Source organism: Artibeus jamaicensis, unplaced genomic scaffold, assembly GCF_021234435.1.
Source record: "Artibeus jamaicensis isolate MK-2021 breed Jamaican fruit bat unplaced genomic scaffold, CSHL_Jam_final scaffold_3307, whole genome shotgun sequence".
NCBI lineage: Eukaryota > Metazoa > Chordata > Mammalia > Chiroptera > Phyllostomidae > Artibeus > Artibeus jamaicensis.
In genome coordinates this window covers 6,250,200-6,263,765 of record NW_026522040.1, presented here as the reverse complement: position 1 = coordinate 6,263,765, position 13,566 = coordinate 6,250,200, and the positions used below count along the sequence as shown (strand labels likewise).

The 13,566-nt window shown below is 42.9% G+C and overlaps 1 protein-coding gene across 1 annotated transcript in view; it reads right to left on the bottom strand.

The window, feature by feature from the left end:
- UBE2H (ubiquitin conjugating enzyme E2 H) overlaps positions 1–10,529 on the bottom strand; it is a 113,937-nt gene extending 103,408 nt beyond the window's left edge. The window contains exon 1 of the mRNA XM_037165818.2: positions 10,026–10,529. Within this exon, the coding sequence (XP_037021713.1) occupies positions 10,026–10,078 (53 nt within the window). The 5' untranslated portion in view covers positions 10,079–10,529. The remainder of the gene's footprint in view (positions 1–10,025) is intronic.
- Between the last annotated feature and the right edge of the window lie 3,037 nt (positions 10,530–13,566).

Below are 13,566 nucleotides of genomic sequence, written 5' to 3'. Positions count from 1 at the left end.
CTACCAAACCAACCTACAGATAGACACTATGATGGAAATCTTTACCTGAATTTTTTTAAAGCTCTTTTTTACTTATTTTTAGAGAATGAAGTAAGGAGGGAGAAAGAGAGGGCGACAAACATCAATGTGTGGTTGCCTCTCACACGCCCCCTCCTGGGGGCCTAGCCCGCAACCCAGGCATGTGCCTTGCTTGGGAGTCAAACCAATAAACCCCCTGGTTTGCAGGCCAGAGCTCAATCCACTGAGCCACACCAGCCAGGGCTGAATTTTTTAATTTTTTAAATTAATGAACCTTTCAGAAACTGTGTCTGCAATATAAAGTCAACCGACTGAAAAGCAATATCCAGCCCTGGCTGGTATAGCTCAGTGGATTGAGCTCAGGCCTGAGAACCAAAAACCACAGTTCAATTCAGGGCACATGCCTGGGTTACAGGCCAGTTCCCAGCAGGGCACGCACAAGAGGCAACCATACATTGATATTTCCCTCCCCCTCTCCTTCCCTTCCCATCTAAAGATAAATAAATAAAATCTTAAAAAAAAAAAAAGCAATATCCAGATAACCGAAGTTATACTGGCACCATTTAAACAAAACAACTAAATTTCTTTTTACTAATCTAAGTAGTAACCCAACTGCATCTGAGATAACACAAACCGGGTACTTGCTGTATCTAATTTTCTATTTATATTACTTCAACTAAGATTTTATAATCCAAGAAACCTTGAAAAACATGTACATGATAAATACACGATATATGGAAAAAGAAACATTTTGCCTAACCAAAAAGAAAATATATAATTTGCAACATTAACAACAATTTCACATGTAGGGAATCTCTCTTACTTTTATAATTAATGCCTCCCTGAAAGTGGTTTAAAGTTAGAAACCAGGAAGTAGAACAAAAGACATTTAAAAGACTCCATTCACAAGTAAATAATATTCTAAGCCCCTCAATATGGTTCTTACAAGTGCTATAGCCAAGGCACCTTCTGTGAGCTCAGGACAGACCCCCCCAGTCACGCCTTTCTCCCCGAGGCTGACGGAGTCCAGCCAATCCTCTCCTCTTCACCTGGGTGGCCCACTCTTCCCTGCCTTCTTCACGAGGCCAGGTCAAAAGATCAGTAGCACCTATTCAAACCACTACCTAATGTCCTAGGTACCTAAGAAACCAGACAAGACAAAAAACAATCCCTAATCACTCATGTGCTGCCCTAGAGGGATTTCTACCACCTAGCTCTTGAGGACTTGGGTTCTTCCAGCCACGGCCATTACCACCCTGAGCATCCGCCTGCACACAACCACCCACCTTTCCCAAGCATCTGGTTAGGTACACAGATGAATTTTTGTAACTACAATAACCACAGTACCTGCCCATAAAAATGTAGTAATTCTTCTCAAATGCAATACCCCACCAGAGAATCACTACCATACAAGCCCTAGAAAGTACACAGACCCACAGACTTTTCAGTGTCTTCAAAGGTTTCTACATTGCCCATAAATTACACGTGGGCAATGGAAAATAACATTCTCTGATACACATGCTCAAGGCACCGTCCTTGTGTCTGACGACAGGACCAAAGTCCCCCACTGAACAAACCGTCACTGCCTCCAACCTGAAACAGGCATTACACAGGGTGTCTTTTTTCTTGTTAGCCAAGCTATAAGTTCCAGCTGTCGGTAATAGGACGTTAAGTTTTTTAAGCAATATTTACGTAAAATATCCATATAATAATTCTGCTTGTAATTTATCAGGAAGTATACAACTATATATTAAAAGGTAATGTGTAATTTTATCATAGTAATGTCCATTAATTCTTTCAAATAACTCACACAGGATGCAAAAAAATAATGACACAAAACCCCGATCATTTTGTTAAAAATTAACTTTAAAAAAAGGATAAATGGTGATGGATGGGGAGACCTGACTTGGGGTGGTGAACACAAACACAGTGAACAGATGATGCTGTGTGGAACTATGTACCTGAAACCTGTCACGGGTTTCATAATTTTGGTAGCCAGTGTTGCCCCAATACCTTCAATACTTAAAAAAAAAAAGATTCCAGAAAACATATTAAGGGGTAACCTAACTCTGAGACTCTGTTTCCGCTTCTGTGCTGAGTTGCTATTGGTTCCCGTCCCCTGGGTTTAGGACACACGATCACTGAAGGTGCTCCTCAGACGCAACAGACTCCTACAAGTATCTGCAACCTGCTGCAGAGGTGACTGCAGGTGCTAAGTAAAACTAAAGTTACATTTAACAAAAAGGAAAGGGTACCATGAATAAAAAGTGTGCTCACCTTTTCAACGTCTTAGTAGCAAATGCAAAAATATAAGTTACTTGTGACCATACTGCTTAAGTACCATTTTGAAGAACCACAAAACAAAAATATTTCACAATGAAAATTTAATTCACTTATTTTGAATGGGAGGGCAGACCTGCTACAAAACTAACTCTGACAGAGTTTGGTAGAAATCTATGCTTTAGGATCATGCTATTTAATGGGATTCCTTTAAAATAAACAATCGAAACAATAATTTAACATCACAATCTAAATGTGTATGAAATAGATTACCATCAATAAAAATTAAATTCACGCTACCTGTTAAAAAGGTAAACCTAGCCCTCGCTGATGTGGCTCAGTGAAATGAGTGCCGAACTGAAGGGTTACTGGTTCGATTCCCAGTCAAAGCACATGCCTCGGCTACCAGGCAGGTCCCTTACTTTGGGGGCCTGCGACAGGCAAATCTCACACATTGATGTATCTCTGCTGTTTCTCTCCCTCTTTCTCCCTCCCTCTAAAGGTAAATAAATAAAACCTTAAAAAAAACAACCACCTAGCCCTGACTGGTGTGGCTCAGTATATTGGGCGTAGTCCCACAAAGCTAAAGGTTGCAGGTTTGATTCATGGTCAGGACACATACCTGGGATGCTTGTGTTCCCAGTCAGGGCATGTAGGAGAGGCATCTTACAGCGATGCTTCTCCCTCTTTCTCCCTCCCTTCCCCTCTTCCATGTCTCTAAAAAAATAAATAAATAAAATGAACGAACGAATGAATGAATGAATAAAAAGTTGAACCTATACGGCCCACCAAAAGTGATTCAGCCATTCCACTTCTATTGACCCCAAAGAAATGAAAGCGTATGTCCGTAACAGCTTAATCTGTAGAAGCCCCCAACTGGACATAACCCTAATGTTCACAAAGAGGTTAATGCATAAACAAAACGCCGTAGAGCCATATAATAAAATACTACTCAGCAGTAAAAAGGAGAGAATTACACAGTAACAACATGGATGAACCTCAACATATGATCAAAGAATCCACACAAAAAGAATACATAGTGTATGATTCCGCTCACATAAAATACTAGATAATTTTCTAGTATTATCTAGAAAATACTAAATAATTATAGTGACCGAAACCAGATCAATGGATGAGAAAAGACGACCTAGAGTCACGAAAAACTTTTCAGGAAGATGAATATGCTCACCATCTTGATTGTGGTGGTGAGTTTCATCAAAACTTATCAAATTTAGATATGTAGTTATTTTATGTCAAACATACCTCAATAAAAAAACAAAAATTTCAAGATACAAAAACTAATTCTACAGCTCTTGCTAGTCGTATCTCTCTGCTCTTTAATGTAATATATTTAACCCACCAACTCACAATAGGCACTCTGAGAAGTACAAAAGTATCCCTAATTTGAGGATCATCATTATTTTTCTTAAAAAATGAAAGTTTCAACAAAGAGATCAGAACTCACCTTTCATCACTTATGCCAAGCTGACTGTTTCAGTGTTGAAATAACACCGATAAAAACACAACAGAAGAGAATGAAAGCCCACTAAGTGTGGGCCTCAAGATTTTGAAATATTTTAATTTGAATGTTTATCTTCTTTGATCTAGACTCTCATTTCTCAAAAATAGAAATAATCCAGCACTACAGGGAAAGCCTTGTACGCAAGAGGTTAATTTCAATCTTATTTATCACAAAGAAATGGCCAAGAATTAAACCAATAAATGGCATGTTACATCAGTTATTCATTATGTTGATATTTTTAACTGTGAAAAACAGTTGCAAAAATATTAAGCAAAAACAAGGCACACACAGTATTTTCAGAAGCTTGAAAAACATATCATGGGAGGAAAAAAAGACTAATGAGGAAAAATCCTAATGGTAACACTTGAGGACAACAGTTAACTAAAATGTGGTCCCTAGACCGACAACAGCAGCAGCATCTGGGAACTTGGCAGAAATTCAAGTTCTCAGGCCACGCTCTAGACTTCCTGAACGGGACAACTCGAGGGAGGGGACCCAGCTACCTGTTTTAACCAACCTCCAGATAACTGAGAGCTGCTATCTAAAGAACGGAATTATGGGAACTATTTTATTTCCCTTTTCGTAAACTACATATTCTTCGATTATCTTAGTACTTGTACAACCCAACTAAGGTTTTTTTTCATTACAATATTTTACTAAAACACACTGAGGGTCTACAGTTGAAAAGCTACTGCACTCTAAACACTTTGGCAGGTCTGAATTATATGCCTAAAAATCCAAAGGTCTTGGAACCATTAAATCTGGTAAGACTGAACAAGATACTAAATTACATACACTACATATAAATGCAGGTCAAGGTGCTAGGGAAATTGCACAACACTAGAAAACTAAATCCATGATCTTCCAACACATGGACACAAACAGGGTAAGGGACTTTTATGGATCACATCTGCAAGAGATTTTTCTCCCCAAAAGCTGAATTTTTAGCCTCGTGTGTAATTTACTAGAACTGCACTGCAGGAATCAGATGTCCTGAAGCTGCGAATGCTTACTCATGTGGGTCCCTGCTTAACCAAAATAAGTACTCGCATGTTATATCTGTCACTAAAACCTGGGCGGAGAAAACAAATTCAGAACACTGGGAGTTGTCAAAGCTTTAACTTGGAGCTTGAAGACCATTAAACTGTCTACCTTTCACCTCATCATCTCACTAAAAACAGAGGCCACAGGAAATAAAAGACAAAACACAGGTTCCCAAATGACATGGCAATTGATAACAAGATTACATAATTCTCTACACTTTGAGCACTAATCAAAGAGTAACAAAAATTACTAACTAAAGGACAGAATAACTACTGATTAACAGCAAAATACTAACTAACCTGGATGTCGAAGACAAATGGCTACACACTTTAGTGTTTGTTTCCATTTTTTAATATCTTTAAGATTTATTTACTTTTAGAGAGAAGGGAAGGGAAAAAAGAGGGAGAGAAACATCAATGTGTAAGAGATACATTATTGATCAATTGCCTCTTGCACACTCCCAACTGGGGACCTACCTGGCAACCCAGGCATGTGCCCCTAATTGGGAATCAAACCAGCAACCTTTGGGTTCGTAGGCTGGCACTCACTCCACTAGGCCACACCAGCCAGGGCTAACATCTTCCTTCTAAATAACAGAAACAAATCTTGGCTATACCTCAGTGGATTGAGTACGGGCCTGTGAGCCAAAGTGTTGCTGGTTCGATTCCCAATTAGGGGCACATGCCTGGGTTGCCGACCAGGTCCCCAGTAGGGGACATGTGAGAGGCAACCACACATTAACCTTTTTCTCCCTCTCTCCTTCCCTTCCCCTCTCTAAAAATAAATAAAGTGAAAAAAATAAACAGAAACAAATATTCCCATACATCCCATCAAATAAAATTCACATTTTAACCTTTCTATTCATTGAAAGGTCAATTCTGAAAGCAAATACAAATTATTCAAAAAGGTGCTCTATATACAGTGCTGACTTTTTAAAAAAACTGACTAGTTACAGAAGCATCATGACAACCCCTAAGGAATTTTTCAATACTAAACCCCCAGCACCTAACTAACACCAAACATGGCACAAAGGGGAAACTCAAATATGTAAGGGGATGAAATGTTACTGAAAGCTTCTGAGTCCTAAGCAGATACCCAGGACTCTGTAAGATTCACTAATGCCGTTAATGAATTTAGTGTAAGTCACTGCCCCCTTTCTGAAACTCAAAGCTTTTGCAAAGGAAGCTTACATTCTATCATACTTTTGAGTCTCTGCAAGAGTCAGTTAAGAACACAAAGTAGCAACATATCCTGTTTCAAGTTACTGCACTCCCTCTGAAAAAGGGAATCTTTGAAAACTCTTGGTATTTTAAGTTCTAAAATCTCACACCAACAACAAATACAGAGTATGCCAAGTCCCCATTATTATCAGATCTCCTTTTCTGATTTAACCTTGAACGTTTCTTTCACTTCTATGAGCTCGGATTTTCCTTTCCTCTTTTACCCCTGAAAACGCACTTGATCCTGTAACACCAAGCACAAGGCCTCCCCAGCCCCTACTTCTTTTGTATATAAACACACTCCACCACACACTCTATCAGCTGTTTGGAAGCTCCACCCCTCCTCCTTTTCCGGGTAGTAACAGAGCAGCCAATGAGCTGTGAGGAGCTGTGCCTGCGGCCTTTTGCCTGCAAACGCTTTTCCAAAACAAGCAGCTCCAGCCTTCAGCAGGGGCCACTGGTTCACAGATAAAAGGATCACCAGGCTGTGCAACAGGGTGAGACGAGTAACCCCCACCAACAAGGAAACCCGTGTAATCTGAGCTGTTTGTTCCTCTAGCTGGGAGAATTTCAACCGATATTCCTTTAGGGCAAATCACGCTTTAAGGTCACCAAAGTCCCAGTTCTCAGACAATCTAAATAAGCAGCAGAGTTTGAGATGGAAACCTCAAAGACTGCCAGGCTGGAAACAGCACAGTATTACTCATCTACCTGACTTTGCAGACAAATGGCCACACTATTCACAACCATTCCATAGGATTTAGGCTAAGTCTAAGTTTTCTGATTGGGCCACACTTTTAACAAGGCCCAAAAGTCATGTACATCAGTTTCTAGGCTCCTGGAGAGGTTTGCACAACACTCAGCGAAGGATCAGAAGAGAAACAATGAATGAGTCAGAGTTTCAGAACATAATGCCCAGCAGATTATTAAGTGAATAAGTGAATTGGTGCAAAACACTCACTCCCTGTATAACTTAGAAGTCAGCTCTCCTCCTACCAACCCATCACAAAAGAAATAGCACTGACTCCAAACAACCAGAGTCAGTGTCTAGGGAGGTGGTGGAAGGCAGTGGCCAATTAGTTACACATCCTCTTCTCTCCCTACCCCCACACCACTACTTTCCTACTATACAGGTTCCCTACCAGGCTGTAAATCCTTGTAGCATAATTACACACGGGAGACATCCAAAAATGGGCTGAAAACAGGAGATTGCAATGAAGCCAGCTATCAGCCTCCACACCAAAGAAATCATCAAGGGACACTAAGGGGCAAAAAAACAAGTACATTCCTTCAGACCTTTTCTACTTCCTCTCCACCATCTTTCATTTTCAACCCCCAGCCCTTTCACACAATTGTGCTCATTTTCATAGTGGGTTAGGGAATTTTTTTCCGTAAAATTTTTTTTTTTTTTTTGCTAACTATACCTTGCTCAAAAAACTGTTGGCTCCATTTGGGCCTGCTAATGTGAATTCAACAGAGAAAGGAGGCCACAAAATCTCTCAACCGACAAGACATAAGCACACACAAAAGGATGTAGGAAATTTTAACTTCCAAACTATGTTAACCTAGAAAATCACAAATGGGAAACAAAGATAACCTCTGCCTTTTAAATCCAGAGACTGCTGTTCTCCTATCTCAGAGATCTATGATTTTAAAGCGCCTCTGCTTTCTTTTGTCAGAAAGAAGGTGGGGAAAGAACAGAAGGCCAATACATCTTAGCCTTTCTTTATCTTCTACTAAAAATAAGCTATGAAATAAGCCACTTAGGGGAAGAAAAAAAGAAAGACACCCTGCAGTTCTTTGTCTGTTTTCCTCTGCCTCTCCACCCCCCACACCCCGACTCCTAAATGCGGTAATCATTCTAGATGCCACAACTACTAAATGAACAAAAGGCACTATATGGAAAAGGCATCAGGTCAAGTTAGGCCTCACCCTTTATCCTCAATCTTCTAAAAATATATATGTATACAATTTGAGAACCTGACATTGATCAAAAACAGCTGGCATTCTCCCACCCACCCCCATCCTAATTAAACATTAGGTAGAAATTTGCATTAGGTGTGACAGTAACTCTGAATTCAAGATAAAAATAACTCAGATTCTGCCACCATGTCATTTCCTAGTTTCTAAACAAAAATAAAATCCAAAACTGCTTTATGTAAAATGTACACGCAGCCACCGTTGCAAGTTTTCCTGAAACCTTATGAAAAGCCAACATTACTGGTATCATTCACACATTTACAAAACTCAATCAGAGCCACAAACAGCTCATAAAGAGTCTCGCTTAAGCCTGGACATATGTTTGGTACATAATATACACTTTAGTACTTGTTCCTCTCTCTAATCTCCACTCCCACCTCCCCAAAATTCTAAATTTCAAACCCTAAAACTTAGAAGTCTATCTGTTCCTAATTTCTAGCCAAGTTTTCCTAAGTGAAGAGAAAAACACCTTCTTATTCCTGGAAAGATTATGAAAAGAAAATCACTTGCCCAGGAACTTCCCTCCCATCCCCCGCTTCCAAACCAAATGCAAAAACTACTTGCTTAAAAACTTTAGCAAATTCCATAACTGAGTACTGAGTATTTAGCAACAATCATCGATCTCTACAGAGGTAAAACGTCCAATCACAAACAGTAACAAATAAAAGGAAGAAAGAAAGAATTCACCTGAAGAATCCAGCCAAACAACTTGAGTTATATAAACAAAACCCTGCAACAGGGGGGAAATGGTGGGGGGATGGGGGTAAGACAGAAAGAGAAGCAGGACACAGGACTTTTTAACTGTGTTTCACACACTAACACTCCCCACCCCTGCTTCCCCCTCTCCCCAGTGATCAGTTGTTTAGAACACTGGGCTCATTTCCTCTCCCCCCCTCCCCGCCCCGACTCTCTAAATCACCCCTCAAAAAAATTTCTCGATTTGTCACAGGAACCTTCGCGAATTTCTCTAGTTGGTCCTGAAATAATCAGTCTGGACTCCAACCAAAACCACTGCCTGAAGGACTCTTTATCAGTTACAGCTTTCCCACTGCTACCTCCAGAGTACATAAACTTGGGGCCAGGGGGGAGGGTAGAAAAATAAAGGGTGTCGTTGGCAATTATTCCCAAAGAACCTTATCTTCATAAAGGGAACTGCCTTAAGTGGCTAGTACAGGAGCTATTCTGTCAAGGAGATTGTCTTTCTCTCCCTCGCCCCAGCTGTCATATCCACAATATGGAGGGTGGCTTGCTGGAGGGCCTGGGGGTCCTCACCACATACAACTATGGGTAGGATAGGCTTTGTCAGTGGGAAAAAAACCTGGGCTTCTTCTAGGGACCAAGGAGCCTTTAACGGGGGTCTCTGATTTAAAACACTCAGAGCTCTTCATCACTTACAAGAGGGGCACTGAGCAGACTACACTCTTCCTAATATAGAAAGGAATTAGAGATAAAGGAGGTCATTCGAGTTACCCCAGTTCAAGAAGCACTGAGTGGAGAGAATGGAGGCATCTCAAGAAAGGGGGAAAGGCTTCACTCTCGGGAATTTCTATCTCGAGTTCCTAAATCAGAAGCAAACAGGAGAGAGAGACCTTAAAAGATGGGCTTGGTGACTGGTCTTGCCAAAAAAAAAAAAAATTTTTTTTTTTAAAGGCTGTCTTGGGAGTCCAAGAGTCGTGGAGGAAAGTCACGGGCACTGGGGCGGGAGGGGGGTGTTGCAGAAAGAGCGAGGAAAAAACGCACATTTCGGGGTACTGGAAATAAAGGGGGAGCTGAAAAGGCTCTCGGCTCCTGGGAGGTGCCAAGGAGCCGCCGTAGGCACTGGGGGAAGGGAAGGAAGGGGGCGCCTCGGACAGTGGCCTGGAGTGCCCCAGGGCCCTTGCTTGGGTTTCAGGGGGTGCCCTAAGCATCCCCACACCGCCCCCCACCTACAACCCGAATCCTCCCTCCTCCACGAAGGATACAGTTTGACCACGTCCGTGTCCATCCGCCTCTTGCCCGGACTGGGGGATGACATGGTGTCGCCGCTGCCTCCCCGTCGCCTGCGCCGCCGCCGCCTCCTCCCTTCCTTCCTCGGCCCGTCTGTCACGGGCCTTGGGCCCCGGCTCTGAGGAGCCCGCGGCCGCGCCGGCTCCTCGGTGGAGGTGGCAACACCCCCGCGGTGCTGTCGGGTCCAGTCAGCCGCCGCCGCCGCCGCCCCCCGCACGGGGGAACACCGGGCACTGTCCGGCCGAGTGGGGGTGGGGACCCGCGGCGCCCGGCTCGGGTTGCCCCTCTCCGGTTGTAGGTTCCTTCGCGGCCCGGCCCCGGCGCTACTCTGCGCCGCACAACACTCCCTCCTGCCTGCTCTAACTAGCTCGTCTGCTCGCCTGCTCTCCCCCTCGCCGGCTCCCTAGCAGCCTCCACGACCAGCGGACGATTCCAGCTAAGTCGGCCTCCCTACCCCAGCCTCGCTCTGGGCGCCGTGATGTCACCTCTGTGACGTCATCGGTGGGGGCGTGTCCAGCAGGCAAAAGGGGTGGGCGCCGCCGTGGCGTGGCTTTCCTGTGGGGTTCTGGGAGATGTAGTTTTTCTTTCTCCTGCCTCACAACCCTGCTCCCCCTCCTTTTACTGACCTACACTCTTAATTGCTCAGCTGCTAGTGTCGTTATCATCATCGTAAATGATAATAGTAATTAATAGAAATAATGCATTCATGTGTTTTGGGGTAATGAATCTCTTTCTCACACACACTATTAAAAAGGATGTGTATTTGAGTTGCGGAGGCCAAGGGGGCAATTATTCAGGCACCAAAATCTGGAAAATCCCCACACTAGCAGGATCCCTGCACTTTGCTCCCTCTTTGGATGGAGAGAATTTGTTTGCAGCGATTTTAGACTATAGCAAGGCTTTCTCAGAGCTTGCAAATCAGAGTTCATTAACCTCCATGCATATAGGACAACTATTTCAAAGATTAGAGTTCGGGTAGCAAGGTGACAAGGCCCAGAATAATGCTGTACTCACATCCTTACTTTACAGAGTATGAGGTAATTTTACAACGTGAATGACTTTTAGAAGCAGAAGCACCTTAAATATGCTGTAGTTCAGGACAAAGATTGTCTGCTCTCCAAACTCCTATACCAACCCTATGTACTCTGTCATTCATTCAGTAAATATTTATTGAGCACCTACTGTATGCCAATCACTGTGCTAGACATAAGGATATCATGGTAAACAAAGAATAAATTTCCACAGCCCTTCAATGTAGTCTGTGGATCTAGAGTGTCAGCATCACCTGGGAACTTGTTGGAAATGCAGGCCAGAGCTTCACCTCAGACACACTGGATGAGAATGTGCAGTTTAACAAGGTCCCCAGGTGATTTCTATGCTCGGTGAAGTTTGAGAGACACTACTCAACAAGCCACTCCAAAAAAAAATGATTTGGAACCCAGGAGTCAACCAGGCAAAAGGGGCAGGAAAGAGAGTTCTAGACATCTTATATATATAAAACACTTTTTCATTGCCATCACTTTTCAAAATTTTTTATCTATGAATCCATTTGTGTTTTGTCAACCACACACGCACACACACACTCACCCCTGAGGCAGCAGCAATCAGCTAAAGTTGAAAGTTGTTGGCTCCTATCATTACATCTCTCAAAAAACTGGCTAATTTGTGTGGGTGTGCTAAATATACATAACACAAAATTTGCCATTTTCACCATTTTGAAGTGTCCAGTTCAGTGATATTGAACACACTCACTGTGTTGTGCAATCATCACAGCTACCCATCTCCAGAACTTTTTCGTCATCCCCAAACAGAAACTCTGTACCCATTAAACAGTAACTCCTCAGTCATCCTCCACACCCCCCCAGCCCCTAGTAACCTCTACTCTATTTTCTGAAAAAAGGGGCTATTTTGATTTCTTCTAAAAGGGGTGCATTATTCATTCCTAGTGCACACAGCAATTCTATAAGAAAGAGGACATGCCTGAAGAAAGGGATTTCTAACCCCTTTATATGACCACTTTGTTAGAGGAAGATAAGGATGGTGAAGAAAATTGTTCCTGACTGTGTCTCCTCTTGGTTCTTCAGACTCCTGTTGCTGCTCCCTCCTCTCCCAACACGACTCCCCACTCTCCTTCACCTGAGTAACTCCCACTCCCATGATGAGACAGTGCTTCTCAAGCTTTGGTGTACTTCAGAGTCACCTAGGGAGCTTGTTAAGTTCACAAATGTCCAGGCCCCACCCCTGAGGATTCTGATTCAGAAGGTCTAGGTGGGGCTTGGATGTCCGTGTCTTTAACAAGCTCCCCAGATGATTCTGATGCAGGCCAAAGTTTGAGAACCACTGCTTGAAGATCCCAACAGGTATCGGCACTTTCAAAACACCTGCCTGACCCCTTGAGGTGGGTCCTGTGCTTCCATAATGTCCTGTGCAGGTAAGGATATTTCCCACCCACCTGAGAGCAAGATGACATGCTTAGAGGACCCAAAGTTATTGTTTCCAGAACAGAAAGAACTGGTCGAGGATGGGACACTGAGAAAGAATAGCATGAGGTGCATTTAGGAATTTTCCCTGGTGCTTTACTCTTCACAGATGCTATGCTAATTGTTTAGTTGGAGAAACTTGTTCTGGACAATACTGGAGAAGGTAAGGCTGCTCTACCTGGAAACACAGTGGAGACCTGGCCCTCTGATCAGAAAAGGAATCACCCTCCTTAGTGTGTCTAGTAAGTATCATAGCTCTGGGTTACTTAGGACAAAGCTGCCCCTCCCTAGTTCCTAATTATGCCTCAGTTAATTGCATATATCCTCCTGGAGCCTCAATTTTCTCATCTGTAAAATGTGGCTCATAACCTGAGTGGGCTGTTGGAGGAAATGGAAAAGATGAATGGGAAAGCCCCTTGTAAACTATAAACTGCTTTTCATAAAGTTAACATGAAGTGTTCATTACAAGGTATAATATGATATTGGTGGCAACATTATTGTATCATTAATATCAACCCCCTATTTGCCCCACACCTTATGGTACACTGTACATCGTTTAAGGAAAAGGGCATTCACTCTGGGAGGAGGGAGTTTTAAAAAGATGTCACACAATCAGTTTCTTCTCTTTGCAGTAAAGATATGTTCACATTTTAATGATATGCCTTTCCTCTCTGGGCCTTCTGCCATTTGCTCCTTCATAAATCTGTCTTCCCTCTTCTGCTGTCCTTCCCCCCACTGCAATCCCCCACCCCTGCACCCCGTCCTCTGTTGCAACCTCTGCTCCTCTTTCCAGAGCACGAGGATTCCTGAAACCTGCCTTTGACCAGGTAGGTTCAAGAGGTGCCTCCAAATGGTGCCAAATAACAGCCCTGGTTTTACTTACTACTACTGGCTCCTGAAACCCGGAGCTTATCTTGAGCAGAGTTAGTTTGCGCTCACCTTTTTTTCCCCAATGTTCAGCCTTTCCGAATGTCAATAATTTACTCTTAAGACAACACTGGGGCCTGGGAGTGTCTGTTCACAAGTGTCTGCACAC